Source organism: Psittacula echo (genome assembly GCF_963264785.1).
Source record: "Psittacula echo genome assembly, chromosome: 10".
NCBI classification, from domain to species: domain Eukaryota; kingdom Metazoa; phylum Chordata; class Aves; order Psittaciformes; family Psittacidae; genus Psittacula; species Psittacula echo.
Window position 1 is genome coordinate 21,110,829 of NC_137741.1, and position 16,899 is coordinate 21,127,727.

The following is a 16,899-nucleotide window of genomic DNA, read 5'->3' on the forward strand; positions in this document are numbered from 1 at the left end:
CACAGGGACATCCTTGCTTAACTAATGTGTTTTTTTCCACCTCAGCCATTTTATATTCCAACTTCAGTCACACTTGGCCTCCTCTATTCATGCATCAACAAAGCCTCCAGTTAATGCTGATGTAGACTTTGAAGTTAGAGCAATGCAGGTGTAATATCAAGGTCTGGATTAAGAGCCACCAGTTCACTTGGAGCTAATAAACAGTTCTTGGGTATCCAAGACTTTCAACAGTCCCTTGATCCTTCACGTGGCTCTGCCACCTCTTCCAGGGCATAACTGTAAGTGAGAATCTAAACTCCAACTCAAACAAGGTTCAAGACATCTTGGCTGCAACTGATTTGTCCATAATATTTATGGAAATTAATGTAAAGCTTCTAGAGTATGTACAGTTTATAATTATTCAGCTCATTGAAAAGGACAGCACAGACTGGAGAAGTATAAATTTACAGGAAAGTTCCTTCCTGCCTTGCAGAAGTGATGATAAAGAATAAATTATTGAAGAAAATTAAGCATTATAATTGGGGAATGTTCCCCTATTACTAAGTAAAGGCAACCATTACCATCTGATTTGCATTTTATACCATGCAGCAGGAAATATTTAAGTTGACAAATAGGATATTTAATACAGCAACAGATACTTGGCAGTTAGATATTAACAACTGTTACTGATGTGATTTATTCACCATTATAAAAAGGGCATTACTATGTGCATATAATTCTGAAATTAACTCCAGTTTACCAAGAGGCCTTGACTGCTTGACCTCTTAATATCCTTATAATGATGCCATTTACCATTCAGAGGCTTATTCAAGTCATTCACTGCTAGATTTGTTTTAAAGGGGTCCACTGTAGGGCAGACAGTTGTGTGTGTTAACACTTCTCATTGGAGTAGTAGGCACAAGTATTTTTTAAGTGGGGAAAACTCATTGGGTTCATTCAAGATCAGGTTATTGGGAGCCTCACAGAAGCAATCCATGGTACTTCCTTCTGCTGCGCCCTCAGTATGGACTGGACTCATGGATCCTCTTTCAGGTTAAAGCCATTCTCCTTTCTCCTGTCACTACATGCCCTTGTAAAAAGTCCCTCTCCAGATTTCTTGTAGACTCCCTTTTTCTACAAAACACCTATCTGTAACTCCAAATTGACTTTACTGAGCACTATTACTCTTCAGATGAAAAACACAGGTGTGGTGTGTAGTATTTAGATAATTGCAATTTTACATGATGCAGAGTTCATAGATGCTGAGCTCATCTATCTGCTTTTACTCATCATTGCTAAAACCTGGGTAGCTAGCCTGGTTTTGGCTGGCATAGTTCATTTTCTGCCTAGTAGCTGATACAGTGCTGTGGTTTTGGGTTTAGGATGAGACTAACGCTGAGTAGTGCTTACCCTAACCATGGACTTTTCATCTCCTCATATCCCCAGCAATGCAGCCAGGGGCACAAGATGTTCTTTCACACAACTGCTGTTCTTTCACACGACTGCTCCTTCTTTTATTTTAATGCACCTGTCTGTGCTTGGATTAGGTGTGGGCAACAGACCTTGACCTTTGCTATAGTGACCAGCTGGCCTTGACTCAGCTCATGTTGTACGTGACAGATGGAAACCTGGATTGTACCTCCAGCCGCTTTGAAGTATCTCTTGGTTCAAAAAAAATGGAAAGCCAACGTATTGAGCACGAGGAGACAGAAACTGTGAGCAGCAATTTCGTTACAAACAAGATTATGAATGTAAACTACTAAAAATGTAAAATCTGTCCTAGATCACTGCTCTAGAGGAGCTGAATCTGCTCCTTTCAGACTTTAAGCTGCTAATTTTAGATTTTTACAAGGTTAATACAGGATACCAACATGTCAGAGGTTAAAGGAGAGGTTCTGGATGCTTATGGGCACTTGATTATTCCTCCTTTATATTCAGTAATATTGATCTGTGGTAGTAACTAAGTTCTACGTATTTCAGATAGTTTTCAAGTTGTAAAAAATATGGTAATTTATATGCTGCAAGAAAAAGGGAGGAGGTGAAAGCACTGCCCTGACCACAGGAGTAGGTTAAAAGCAGCTGAGATGAAAGCTGAGCCTTCAGCACACGAGTGCTGATTTGAGATCAGAAACTGGAACCTGGAGTTGTGCCCCAGCTGTGTGAGATATGCACAAAACAGGGTAGAACAGTCAGGACAACATCTGCAGAAGGATTTGGTCCCCAAAATCCCTCTCAGCTCTCACTTGAGTTAAACCCAAATCTTGATTTGAACTGGATGAGCTTTAAGGTCCCTTCCAATCCAAACCATTCCAGGATTCTGTGAGAAGTAAGATAATAAGAAGTGTACGTATATGTTCATGTCTATATACACACATAGATGCAAATCAGATGCCAATTTACACACGTTGACAGAAAATTCACAACTCCCTATTTTTTTTTCATGGAGGAGGAGGAGGAATGCTAGCCCCATTCCCAAAATGTCATGGTGCTGTAATTGAGAGGTTAATGAGTTCTTGATCTATTGTTCTTGTCAAGCAACCACTTTTGGTAGGAGAGAAGTAAATGAGATCTGATTAGTCCCAGTAGTACAAGTTTTAGAAAGGAAAAGTAATCAAGTGGCAACTTTTTTTAATTAAAATTCTGTCAGAATTAACATGAATTGTCACCATAGCCTTGATTTTTCTCCTTTCTTTCTGAGGGTTTTACCTCCTGAAGAGTTAACTACAAAAACACTCAGGAAAATATCTTGAGAAGAAACAAACAAACCAAGAGACAAATGCTTTTACAGCACATGATCTGTAATGAATGATTAAGTAAAACACTTTGTGTAAAATTATGATGTTAATAATGATTCTGTCCCTTTTAATTTATTAGATCTTCTCAGTGCTGGTAGGTTTGATTTTGATGAAACGGAGCAGCACCCGAGTTGCTGTGATGGTTTATTTTTAGAAATGCTTCTTTGAAAGAACAAATTTCCTAAATATTGCTGCTACTGTAATTATGTACAAACCCAATCACTCATTATAGTTAGGATACATTATCTTCTAGACAGATGAGGCTAAATAAGCAACACATTAATAATTCATCCTGCAGTTCATTATGCATGTGTATGCATGCTTTGTAGCTGAAATAAGCACCTCATCAACCTGATGCCAACCCTTAAACAATAGTTCTGTGTTATTGCAGCCACAGCCGAGTTTACGCTTGTTAAACTGCTGCTTGGATTATTTTATCAAGCATTCATTTATTTGTGGTCCCCTACTGCAGAGAACAGATTTTGGAAGCTCCTTTTTTAAGTTAATGACTTGAGCAATGGGTGTTATTAATTCTCAGAATATTATAAACATGATTAATTTTCAGGCAGAGATGTATTAGATAAGGATTTCAACTATGTCAACTTAAATGAGTCAATGTCAAAACAAGTATCATTTTAGTAAGAAAATACTGTAAATTACACGCTTCAACGTGCAGTATCCCCCCTCTGAACAGTCCAGTATTAAAAACAATATCACAGGAAAGCCTTGCTTTAGGGCAGCATCTCTGCTCTTTAGTCCTGAGCACTGAGGAGAGTTTAAACTCCAACGCAGTGCTGGTTTTCATCCATAGTGTCAAGTCCCCTGGCATCAGCTCTGTAGCTCCTTGAAGTCTCCTCAATGACTTGCTGGAAAAATTACACACTCCAATGCCAAGGGGGAATGCTTGGTCTTGGAAAATCCCAATTTCAAATACAACTCATTATCCGCTTTGGAATTTCTCCTATTGGGAAGAGCTGGCTCCAGAACAATGTGTGTTACCATAGGGCAGGGTGGATTCAGAGAATGCACTTAAAATGACTTCACAGGGCTCAGTTACTGATGAAGCTGTGGAAGTATCAAAGTGTGGTTCATAAGGAGTGATGGTGTAGACCTGCTCTAGAAAGTCAGGTCTGACATACAGCGTGAGATGAGGACTGAATTTTGCTGCATGGCAATGTCTGTGTTCAGTAGACACTGTGATGGACAGGAATTCCTCCCAAGGGAGTCTTGCTCCACACTTACATGAGTTCACTGAGAAACAAACCATTTACATAGTGAATAGTTGCTTTCTGATCTAAACTGGTATAAAAATAAAGAATCCTGTATGATTTTTCTCTAGCCTGCTCCAAGAAGCAGCTGGTGCGCCGCAGCAAGCAGCCAACTGAGGCACTCCAGCCTTGCAGAAACCTACTACGGTGTTTTCCTCCAGACGTGTCAAACTTGTGGGGTTGGATTTGACCTCCAGGTATGAGCAGGAAAGGTTAGAAAATGTGATACCCTGCAGAAATTGTGCGTGTAAAACCCTATATGGTGAAACCCATCAGTACAGTGTAAAGATGAAGTGTTGTGTTTAGCATAATCTAATGTTTAAGTGTTCTGTTAAAAACACAGGTGATGCTCTGCAGTTTTGTGAGGAGGGCTTGGTATAAATCAGAATTGTGTTATTTTCAATTGTTTTTGTGATGCTAATTAATGAACCCTGAATTGCATAAAGGTCTTCAGCAGTTCCTGTGCTGATGAGTCTAATCTTGCAACTTGCCCGTCATCTTACTTCAGCTGGAATGCGAGTCTTGAAGAACTAAGAATCCATCTGATGTAGCATAAGAGTGGAGCAGTGAAGGATGAAGAGGATGACAACACGTTTGTGTTATACAATAGGGGGTGAGACGGGTTCTCTCTGGGAGACCACCAAGAGAATGCTGTGCAGATCTGCAGTCACCCAGAGCGGTGCTCGTGTTTTTCTGAGAGCACTTGGCCATCATATGGCCCTTTCAGACACCTCTGTACCCAGGAGAGAAGATAAACCTTCAGAGGTCATGAGGTCGGGTAATAATGTGGAACAGAATGAGGAATGAAGAAATGAAGATGCAGCCTGTGCTAGGGAAGGAGGTGCTTAAGGCTGTCAACACAATTGTAAGAGAATGAAATGTAAAAGCATTTAGGAGATGTTACACCAGACAGAACAGAGGACAGATTTCGGATCCTAGAGCACAGGGCTTCACTGGGAAAGGCAGAGCTTTAAGTGTTTTCTCTAAATAAATCCTCCCCAGGGATGACACCTCACAGTGATACATGGTAACTCAGCACTAAATGCAGGTTTTGCTGCTCTAGCCTGTATCAGGCCTGTGAAGAACCAGAGCAGAAGGTTAATGTGAGTCCATGTCCTGTGTATATCTTAGATGAAATAGGGGTTCTAAGAACAGGAAAACCTAAATATATTCTGTATTTCAATGTAAGTGTCTATAAAGCTTTTAGGGGTTAACCTATCTCTTGGTAAAAATAACTGTAAGGAAATAATTTTTAAGATACTTATGACCATCTCCTACTGCTTTGGAACAAAAGTATTTGGTACTGAATAGACCCTGCTGTATGTATTGTATTTATATAAACCTAACGTATTCTTTACAGTAAGAGCAATATAAAGGTAATGTATTCTGTACAATAAGTTAGAGCAATAATCTGCTTATACTGAGCACTAATCCATTATGCAGAATTCAAGCCTAGTCTTTCTTAGTTATAGGTATGTACTTACTGTCCCAGTATAATACATTTATTATTATTATCACTATTTTAGGAATAATTAAAACAACTTTTTGCCTTTTTATTTAACAGGAAAAACAGGGAACAGTTTTTATACTGTATGAAGATCAGCAGCGATACAGACTGGGAATGATGTAAGTATACACAGTCAGTTCCATGGGGACACCTTGATGTGAAGGGAGCCCCACGGCAGCCTGGCCTCTGATGAAGGTTGGGAAGGAAACAATCGGGACAGCACACACTCAAGTTCACTGACTGTCACCTCCTGTTCAGAAAAGCAGAGTGACTTCTAAGATTGGCCTTCTGAAAAGTTTTAGGGAGGCTTTCATTTTAGTAATAAAGAGAAAAGTCCAGGAATGTGCTTAGATCAAAGCCTAACTGCTGCAGACTAAACACCACAGCAATTAGCTAGATGCACTGTCAGCTGCAATCTAGCTGTGAGAGCAGAGGGATTAGCACGGGCTTGCTTTTACAGGCAACATTATTAAAAACCTAACTACACGTGACACAGAGAAGGCTGGAGTTGAATGCCTTTTCTGTATTGTTCTTCACAAGGTGATCAACAGCATTCAGACAACAGCAGATCCCATAGTTTAGTAATTCTTTAGACAACTGAACCTCTCCCAAGAAGTCTTAAGAAAGCATAATGTGCATCAATCTACTACACACTGATGGAAAACCTCTCAGAGGGAACTTATGTAAAGTTTAGTGCCAAAACAAGATGTAATGAGTGAGAGGCTGCAAGCTCTGTTCTCAGTCTGTTCTGTATGTCTGGTGCTGGAGCTATTTCATTAATGACCTGGATGAGAAAACAGCTTCCTTGAGTGTTGGATGTGACTGCAAGTATTTTGGAAGGCAGGAATAGAATTCAGAATGATCTCAGCAAATTGAAGAGACAATATGAAAAATAGAAATACATTAAGGTGGAACCAGCTGCAAGAATTACACTGAGATAGCAGTAATGAATACAAGGAACAATCAGTTTTGCAGAAGAGGATCTGTGAGTTACAGTGGCTCACTAACTGCCTGCGAGCCACCCTGTCATCATCTTATGAAAAAAGGTAAACAGGATAACCTGGAAGGCATGGGCAGTAATCCTTCCATTCTGCTCACAGTGGAGATGTTGGATGGTCTAGAAAGCATGACTTACAAGGACAAATTAAAAGGGACTGGGAGGAGGAGGAGGCAGAAGTGAGATCTATTAACAATCCTTACATAAAAAGCATCCGCGGGAAGGAAGAATCCCATCTCCATGTCTTGGGTAGTAGGACAAGAAATTAACCTCACTTGCAGCTACAAAGATTCACATTTAGCATTTCTGATAGTGAGGGAAGAACTTATTACATTGTTCACTGTGGTCACCATTGACAGTGTTTAGTGATAGATTAGACAAACCTCTGTGAAGGTGCTACAAGTAGCATTGATCCTGCCCTGGAACAGGGAAGGGATTAAATGAATCCTGAAGATAGTTTCTGGGGCTACGATTCTTGCAGCCTCTACTGAGCTCCTTGTGGGTGAGGCTACAGGTAGTACACAAGCAAGCTGGCTTGGTTTAAAGCTTAGATCAGAGACACTGCATCGTACCTGCATTTCTGCTAACTACTCTGGAACAACACATCAACAAAACAGTACCTCCTGGATCACCAGATTGACCTGGCAGTTAATATATTACCATAAAACTCTCAAATATGTTTGTCATGTGTTCTGATCCCAGATTTGTGTTCCCTCAGATTTCCAATGCAAATCTTCAGTTGAAAATACTTTCAAGACTATTTCAAGAACAACAGATCACTGAAATACCTGAAACATCCATGTGAATTCTCATCCAATTTACTACATTGGAGATCTACTGTAGTTCCAGTCAGTAACTGAGGTGTATTCTTCCTCAGCATAGTATCTTGTTCCATAAGACCATATCTATTACATCTGTATGTACCACTGAGAAACCAAAGCCTTCAAAGCTACAAAGCTAAAGAGATACTGATAACTGCTGCAGTTTCTCTCAGATGCCTTTCACAAATTGTAGGCAAAAGCAACAGCTCTTATGAGCTAATCTCTGTGTTTACAGTATTCTTCTATCTGTCCTAACTCAACAGTAGCCTTTTACACGGAGTAGTTGAAACCTCACTGCTTACTTCTGCTAAGTTGATTAACAAAAATTATTTATTGCACAAATCCTTTCTGTTGACAAGTTAAAATGGAGCCTCATCTTTCATATCTCCCTGAAGATTGCCACCTTGTGAGATTGAAAATACTCATTAAATTCCATCACCAGACAGGCATAAATGAGAGGGTGATTGTTTTTAAGCATGTGAGGGGAATCATTGGTAAACTCATTTGTTTGGATATCATTAACAGAACAATTGGAGAAGATCTCCAGGGGGTCCTCATGACCTTTGCTCGCAATCTCTTCATCATCCATCAAGAAATATCAGCACCTAATATGCAAGGCGAGACCAATTTTAAGGTGAGGTGTTAATTAACTAACGATCCTGGTTAATTTCTGTACAAGGGCTGAAAATACCTCATGCTGGATCATAAACAAGTGCTAAACCATTCCTTTTTTATCATTAGCAGTATGTATTTTACACTGTCTAGGTCAAGATAGCAAGTCTCCCAAGGAACCTGTTAGTTAAATTTAAGTTTGAAACTTTTTCTTTGAAAAGAGACATACTTTAGTGTGAAATGATTTGTAATGTAATGCTTCTGACTGTCCTTTGTAAGAGGTAGGGAGCTCTTGGCACTGCCTCAGACAGGTCTGTCACAATTGTCTGGTTTACTCTAGAGGGGCACCATCAAAGTAGGAATCTTAAATTAGAAACAAACTTCTCAGTTTATAATAGCTCCTTAGATTATTAACACGGATTTCTTTTAAGCAGGCAGTCACTGTGTGCTCCACCCATTAGTTCCCATCCTTTACCTCACCACCATTTTCACAAGTCAATTTTGTTCCCAATTTCCCCGTGCTTTGAGGCTCCCACAGTGCCTGTCCCTGTGGCCAGCAGATGCCCTGGGGTGGCGTGGGGGGCATCAGGACAAAGCATGGGGCTCCTCACGTTGGGAGTATTCCCCCTGGAGCACCTACCTTTACTCCAAAGCTTCTCAGTGACAACCTTGCTGGCAAAAGGCAACTGTAAAGCAGAAATGAATCCAACTCCCTGCCCTGAAACGCATACTCATCACAATACTGCTTTTTAATTCCAGAGAATAGCTGAACTGTCGAGAGGGAGTTCTCCTGCTAAACTCCATCACCTTTAACTTCATAAAAACTCACCAAGATCCTGCCTGAAAACACTTTGTAGAAAAGGGAGCATCATGTTACAGACTTGTACCTTAACTTGCATCTTTTCTACCAGGTTCTTTCCCATGTTAACTCTGATTGTACTTTCCTCTGCCAAACGGAGCACGAAGTGACAGGTTTAGAGAAGATATAATTAAATTTCAACATGTTACAGAATAAACAAAGAAAACCTTTTTCCAATATGAGGGAGTGAAAAGCAACCCCTGAAATAAAGTACAAAAGGGAACTCTTCTTCATAGTGAGTTAAAAATGATTTCCATATGTGAAATAAAGCAACTGTTAGCTAATCAGAAGTAACAATTACAATGAATTGTATTTATTTACCTGAGATTTGTATGTATTTACTAATAATTCCCACAATTGTCCCCAAAGTAAATTTAATTGGTGCATCATGTCTTGTGTAACACTGGGTACCTTTGCAAGGCAAGTGCTACCAGATGTGCATTTTGGCTGCTGGATTTCATTAAAATGCCCATTAAATAACTTGTATTCCTTGAATCTGTTGCAGATGGCAATTCAAGATATTGAAGCAATTCTAGGAATTACAGCAGAAAACAAACTGAAATTGGAAGAGGAGCAACCTTCAGCAGCAGATGCTCTGAAAGAATAGTTAACGGGAAATGTTTAAGTGCCTTATACTTTATGCTCCTGGAAACGTTTTCTCATCTGTAAGAACAGGTTTGGATTTCCTTCTGCACCAGCATGTGAAGGAATATTAACTGAGACAACAGTTCTGATTTCTGAGCATGGTGTTTAGAATATCCCTGCTTTCACAAAAATAAACTGCTGAAAAGCAGAGGATGATGATAAACAGCTCTGTTAATACTGTCATTACTGAAGCACAGTATCTGAATATGAAATCTTATTAATAGGGGTCATGCTGTCTTTGTCACGAAATCAGACAAAGAGATCATGCTCCACTGAAGAGTCCTGCAACCTGAAATTCTCTTTCAAGCCTACTTTATTTTAAAACACAGACTTCTGACATGAAAGTAGGTCCAGTGTTGTTCTGCCTATAAATACACTTAAATGCCATCTTAGCAATAAGCCCATAACCCAGATTTCTCTTTAGAACTGATTGTCCATATTCTCTTTCCACTATTTCTTTTGTTATCTACAGATTCTTGAAGTATTTTTTCATGTTCATTTTCAAATTATCAGAAATACTAGTAATAGCACTAGTTCAACAATAGAGTGTGAAGGGACCATCAGAATTATACTTGTACTACGATTCCCAGTGTACCATGATTTTACAGATCCATCTGTCCATCAGGTAGATCCTGTATTTCAGACACTGGTGACTTTTTTTGTCATTGTTTCTGTGCACTGTTATGTTAAAGGACTACAGGTACATTTGTAAAATTATCCATCAAATCTCTCGTATCCCGACAGACAACACTGTTTACCATGGAGAGTGCATCTTTTCCACTGGATGGATACTGCTGTCCAAGCATGTCAGCTATCTTTGAGATTACTTCCCAAAAAGCTCAGGCAAAACCAATTTTTAAGGCAACCAATGAATGTGACCAAGCAGTTGCAGATCAGCGCCCAGGTTCGTCAGTGCCCAGGTCTTTGATCCGTTACCTTCATAAATAATCTTTTGTGTTAATGTTTTTCTCTTCTGCTTTGATCACAGAAGTAATTATTGCAGCTGAGAATGTTTGCATAAATGCTGATCCCTGTTTCAGATAAAACTCTGAAAGTATTTTTGTTTAATTCTTGATTTTGTTCCTTTCTTACATGTAATCTCAATACAGTCTTGGGTTTGGGTAATCCAGCACCCACAGATTTTTCTAACAGGAAATTTAAACAGTGAATGGAAGTGTCTATTCTTTATGGTTAGAAATGAAAGTAACAGGTATTTTGGGCTGTGGTAGGTATAATGATCTCTTGCTTGACAAGAAATAATGTACTAAAAAGGACAGGATATCTGCTTATTAGATCTTCTAAAAGGTAAGATATATTTATTCTCTGATCTACATTGAGGGGCTGCAGAAAAGTATGTTGAAGCATTTACAAAGCAGTCTCTCTTGTTTTACTGCTAAGCAGCTCTTTGTAGATAGATTCCTCACCCAGCTTCATGCCCAAGCTATGGAACTCCCCGGTTTGCTCAGCAGAAGCAACATCCTAGGGGAAAAGGAGGCAAGGGAACTTAGCAGTACCAGCCTAGGAGCCAGCTAGTTTTGTTAAGGGTTAAGGAAAATTAAGCCTTGATCCAAGCCAGAACAACATAAGGTCTGAGAGGCTCATTAGTTCACTGGCACTTAATAGACTGTAGTGTCCTAGGAGTAAACGAAACCTGCACTTCCTTATGTTTTGTTCTATTCTGACAAAAGAAAACTGTACCTGTTTTTGCAGGAAACAAGTGACCTGAAAGTTCCTGTGGTGAGAGAGATTTCTCAGTATGTGCAAAGTGTGAAACGTATTTTGAGGGGGGAAAAAAAGTTTTTAATTACTATTAACACTTCTGAGCGTTGAGCTGATGGAAGGACTGAAACTGCTTTACAGTCTCTCACATTCAAGTCCCATGCTGGTCGTGCCAAAATTGTAATTTTTTTTTTTAGCAATACAGCAGATATAAAATGAAATTACAATCTTTAAAAAAAGAAAATGTTAGCAATATAGTCATGATTCTCTTGCTCACACAACTGGATTATTTATTCCCACTCACTAAAGGAGTAATAGGGTTCTTGAGCTGCAGTTTGAATCTCAGGGCATGATCTAGACTGGGAAGAAAACAAAGCAAGTGTGAAATGGAGAGACAAAAGGTGGCCCAGGTATGGCTGCTCATCAGAAATTGCCTAAGAATAAAAAGGGGAGTGGGCATTCAGCCCAAGTTTCCACATTTAGAATGAGCACAGAGCAAAATAGTTCATCAGCACAACCGCTTCCGGAGGTCTTCTGAAGCACTCCCTACCCATTTCCTGAAAGATCTCCAGTAACTCAATTCAGAGGGATGGATCAGGAGAATTTTAACACCTTCCATCTAGGTTAAGGTAACAAATCTCTTAAGACTAACCTGGCCCTCAGCATTTCACAGTAATCATCTAACATCACTGTGAAATGTCACAATGAAACATCAATCCCCGTTTAACAAATCACCTAAGAGGTACTCCCCCTTACTATACACTGATCCTCTGCATTTCAGTTTAGACTACAGATTTTGTTACAGCAACCAGATACCAAAGATAAGGAACTATAATCATCGACAACCTTCATGAATATAATTTAATATATCATCTCAACTGAAGAATGGTTAGACTGGTTTTTAGTTACATCACAAGAATATGCATTTCAGGAGACTATTTTGATGTAAAAATGATCAGACCCTACCAGAATACAATGAACACAAAGGCCTGAACTGTGCAAACATTATTAACAGAAGACATTTAGAAGAATGCTTTGTAATGCTTCCAACCTCATCTTTACGATGTTTGGTCATGATTCTTGCATACTTAAAAGTATGCAATGTTTTTCTCTGCAGTTGTAAATACATATGCTACTTCATTCCATTTGCTTGAAGTAGAGGCGTAAGGTTATGCTGCCAGAGGCAACACAAAGTTAACAGCAAAGTATCTTGAAATAAATAATTTCAGAATAAAAATCATTATCATATATCCACTTTATAGCAATAGCTTTGTAAGAGGTAATTTTGACCATGAAATAAACAGCAGAATATTACTTTTAAAGATGTTACCTCAGCCCTTCACCACAGAGGGTTGCAGTATCTGATTCCAACTTTTCTATCCTCAGTTATTGTTGCCACTAATAAAGAAAGATATTAAAGTTAACTATATGCTCTATTATAGGAAGGGGAACCTAAGTCAAATTTGTTCCTGGCAATGATTAATAATTACTGGTTCCATACACATGTAGTACATTGCAGTACATAAACAGGGTACATTGTGGAGTAGTAATTGATTAATTAGCACATTCATACTACATAGCTCAATGGTTTAAGACTGCTGAGTTTGAGATACTGCTCACAGTTATTGAAAGGAAAACTCTGTTCCCATTTCTCAGTTTTTCTGTACAGGTTTTTGTACTTTTTCCTCAAATATAATGTTTAATGGTTCAGAAAACTGCTTTTTTTTAAAAGAAATCATAGAATGGTTTGGATTGGAAAGGACCTTAAAGCTCATCCAGCTCCAACCCCTGCCACGGGCAGGGACACCTTCCACTAGAGCAGCTTGCTCCAAGCCCTTGTGTCCAACCTGGCCTTGAACACTGCCAGGGATGGGGCAGCCACAGCTTCTCTGGGCACCCTGTGCCAGCACCTCAGCACCCTCACAGAGAGGAATACTGGGTATAACCTTAAAATATTTTGCTTCGAAAGGGTCTAACACTTGCAAAGAACAATTTTTAACCAGGCAAATTCCACCAAACAAAATTAATGCAGTTTAGCGTGTCTTTTATGCAAGGTACGTTAACCTGGTGGACGCTGGGGCCGCGCGGATGTGCCAGCAGCAAACGATCCGCAGACAAAACCATTCCTAAAACTGCAACTGTCGGACTCAGGGATATTTTAACTCGCTGTAACGAGACCTAACGTACCCTTCCCGCAGCTGATGCTCCCCTCGGGCTGTGCGGGGCAGGACGCACCGGGACGCTCCGTTCGCTTCGCGGGGCTGCCGAGCCCGTCTCAGGCAGCGCGTGCCTCACCACAGCGCGAAACCCCCCTCACACCGGCCCCGCCGCCGCTGCCCCTTCCCGCCCTCCGGCGGGCCGGCGCAGGCGCTGAGGGTGGCGCGCGCACGCACGCGCGCGGGCCGGGGCCGTGGGTGCTGCTGTGGCTGTGGGGAGTTGGGGGCTCCAGCCCCGCGGGATGCTGGCGCTGAGGCGGCTGCACGAAGCGGTCGTGGGGCTGCTGCTGTGGCGGGGGGTGGCGGAGGCGGCAGCGCCTCGTCCCGCCGCCTCGGAGGTGCTGAGCCAGCACCTGCGGCAGCGCGGCCTGCCCCACTGGACCTCGTACTGTGTTAAGTACAGCGCCGTCCGCAACGACCAGTTCGGCCTCTCCAACTTCAACTGGCGGGTGAACGGCGCCAACTACCACATCCTGCGCACCGGCTGCTTCCCCTTCATCAAGTACCACTGTTCCCGCGCCGCCCCGCAGGACCTGGCCATGCATAATGCCGCCTTCACCGCCCTCAAGGTCCTCAATGCCGGTAAGTGGCGGCGCGGCCCGGCGGCCTCCCCTCAGCTTCCCCCGCCGGCTGAGGCGGGTGCAGGGGCGAGGCGCCTGAGGCGCGGGGCGGGAGGCGGGAAGGGGTGAGGTAAAGCGGCGCTCGCTGGTGAGGGCCGCGTCCCTGAAGCGGGGTCCTGCGAGGCGGCTCTGTTCCCCTCCTGAGGTGAGGGATCCCCCCCGCAAACGCCTCGACCTCCAGCCCCAGGGCCGGGCCGGGCGGCGTGAGGAAACACGGTGTAAATCAACATTCCTCGGGGGCTTTACCGAGTTTTCGCGGTCCTGTTATTGAAGCGGCTAACATCAGCGGGTATGGATAACTCTCCACATACAAATCGATGTTCTCTTGCCGTGGGTGGGATCTTCGCCTCTAAGCAAATACACGAGCGCCAGCTGAAGGGAAACTGTGTTTGTGAGAGAGTGCCTGAGCGAGTCTTTGCACCTGACATCCAGCTTGGATGTGGGCTTGGACCCCTGAAGTGCTGTGGCAATATAAAGGCTTATAAATAAAAATGCTCTCTTAGTACTTTATCATTAATATAAAAGGAGCTATAGATAAGTTTGAAACATACTATACGGCCTGGGCCTAAACTATGACACTAGTATTCAACACTTTACCTATGCATACATTGCTTACTTAAATGCTGGCAGCGACAGTGGCATAATTAATTCTATAAGTTTATTGTTTTAATATTAAAAAATAAATTTCATTCACTTTAAAAGTTTTTAGTGGCTCTTTTCTAAAATATGCTCACTAGTCATAATTTTATGATCTTTACAGACTTAGTGAGAAAATCACAAAGATTGATTTATTAATAACAACTTTAATTCTATTTTCCCTTCCACAAAGACCTTTTATCTGCCCCATCTTTCTTACAGTTACCCTGAGTGTTTTGTAGTTAAATGATTGGTGAACATGTGAAAAGTCATCTCTTTCACCTGAGAATCTGGCTTGAGCACTTGAGTAACTTGCAGCACATGAAATTCAGTGTTTCTGTGCTTTCTGAATTGGGGGCCTAAATCCATCTGTGTTTTTTCCCCTATATTAAGTAAAATATTGTTGTCTGTAACAGATGGGTGACTTGACAGTGCTAAAAAAATGGTACTTTTTATATATACACCTTCCTACTCATTCCAGTTTTGTTGGAGTTGGTAGTGTTAATTACTGAATTGATTTTCCCAAGAGCAGCTTCATGTTGATCATGTGAAGTTGCTGCCTATTTTCCTTCCTATCTCTGCTCTCACACATGACAAAGTCTGAACTGGTAACTAAGTGGCTGTCCAGAGAGTTTGGTTTTTTGTATTTGCATATATATTTTTTGAAATCAGGCTGTATACCTGACCATGTTCCACTTCTGTCACACCACTATCCTCCCGTTTTCTTTTTTCTGTTAGTTTCTGTGAATTGCTGCTTTTCTTAAGCTACTTTCTGATTCTTGTATGCTTGAAGAGTATTATGTACTGATAGCCGCTTGTAAGTATTTCAATAAAGGCAAAATGTGGGTAAGGCAGCTTTTGGAGGAATGCTTTCTTTCTAGTTTCATTTTGGAATCATCAACACTATTAACTGGTGGGTTTAATTTTCCTGGCTTCTCTGTATGTAATGTGTTTTTGTCTTTTCTTAGGCATCCCAACTTTACTGTATGGAATTGGCTCCTGGTTCTTTGTCAGTGTCACAGAGACTGTTCATACAAGTCATGGCCCAGTTACTATTTATTTTTTAAATAAAGAAGATGAAGGCGCAATGTACTGAAATCACACCCTCAAGTACCTGTCCTCTGGTGGGTTTCTGTGTTACAGCTGCTACAAATATCTGTTCCCTTTGACTAAAGACAACTGAAGGCAACTGTTTGGGTTTTTTACAGCGCATTTCTTGACTTAACATCCTGCCTTCAGGAAGCTGCGTGGACTTCTTGGTCATAAGAGATTTGTTTTTGCAGAGGTTAGTAAAGCTGAAAATACAGAAGCCTTGGTAGAAAAAGTAGTATTTCTAAGGGTGTTAGAATTTATGCTAATTTAAAGCAATACATCTACCACCTTAGAGAACTGAAATGTAGCATGTGGGAAAGGAAACTGTGAATACATTAGGCCTTTTCAGAATGATTCTGAAAAGATGAAGCTGCTCAGGTTTAGACTCTTGACTGGATGTTTCATAATGCATTAATTGTCGTAGCTGCAAGTGTCTGGATGAATCCATTGCACTTACTAGTCACAGCTGCCTGGGAGACTCTGGAAAAATACCACCCAAAGAAGTTACAAATGGCTGTATCATATTTCTTCAAGTAATATTTAAATAAAATATCTAAAATATGGTTTATGTTTGTATCTTTTGCAATTCTTGAACTTCAGATATCTGCTTTTTCTGTTGTTGTTGCTTTATATATATGTTTATTATATATATATGCTTTATATATATTTATTGTTACTTCTTTATAGGTAAGTAACAGACCCTAAGTAATCTAGAAGATTGGCCTCTGTGCTAATTTACAAATTGCTATTTGTCATTAATAGAGGAGAATCAGAAGAATTCTACCCTTGTTTTTTCAGTGCAGAATAGCTGATTTCTCCAGCTGTAACTGAGCACAGCTGTAACATGCACATATAATAATGAGATGAATTACATTCAGTTGGAACCAAAGAAAAAGCTTTTAGGGAACTGTTTGGATGGTGGAGATATGGAATTACTGGATAGGAAGTTCAAACAATGGAAACACCTGTACAGGGTGTATTACAGGATTATGTCTAGTTTTAGTGCCAGTGAAACTGCTGTGTGTTCCAAATCCCATGTCTGGTGACGTAAGTTGGAAGATAAATGTAAAATGGAGATGGAGGGAAATCCACATTCCTAAATAAATGATTATCAAGCTACAGCTACAGTATAA

The 16,899-nt window shown here is 40.7% G+C and overlaps 2 protein-coding genes across 2 annotated transcripts in view; both read left to right on the top strand.

Moving 5' to 3' along the window:
- IQCH (IQ motif containing H) overlaps positions 1 to 9,445 on the top strand; it is a gene marked incomplete at both ends in the record, with an annotated part of 54,847 nt that extends 45,402 nt beyond the window's left edge. The window contains 5 exon segments of the mRNA XM_080626350.1: positions 1,527 to 1,694; positions 4,114 to 4,239; positions 5,607 to 5,668; positions 7,893 to 8,001; positions 9,344 to 9,445. Of these exon segments, the coding sequence (XP_080482476.1) occupies positions 1,527 to 1,694; positions 4,114 to 4,239; positions 5,607 to 5,668; positions 7,893 to 8,001; positions 9,344 to 9,445 (567 nt within the window).
- Positions 9,446 to 13,660: 4,215 nt separating this feature from the next.
- LOC308225450 (uncharacterized protein C15orf61) lies at positions 13,661 to 15,770 on the top strand (the record flags this gene model as incomplete). The annotated part of the gene is made up of 2 exons (XM_080626391.1): positions 13,661 to 14,000; positions 15,643 to 15,770. 2 exons carry the CDS (start codon positions 13,661 to 13,663, stop codon positions 15,768 to 15,770), a joined length of 468 nt encoding a protein of 155 aa, XP_080482517.1.
- Positions 15,771 to 16,899: the final 1,129 nt, after the last annotated feature.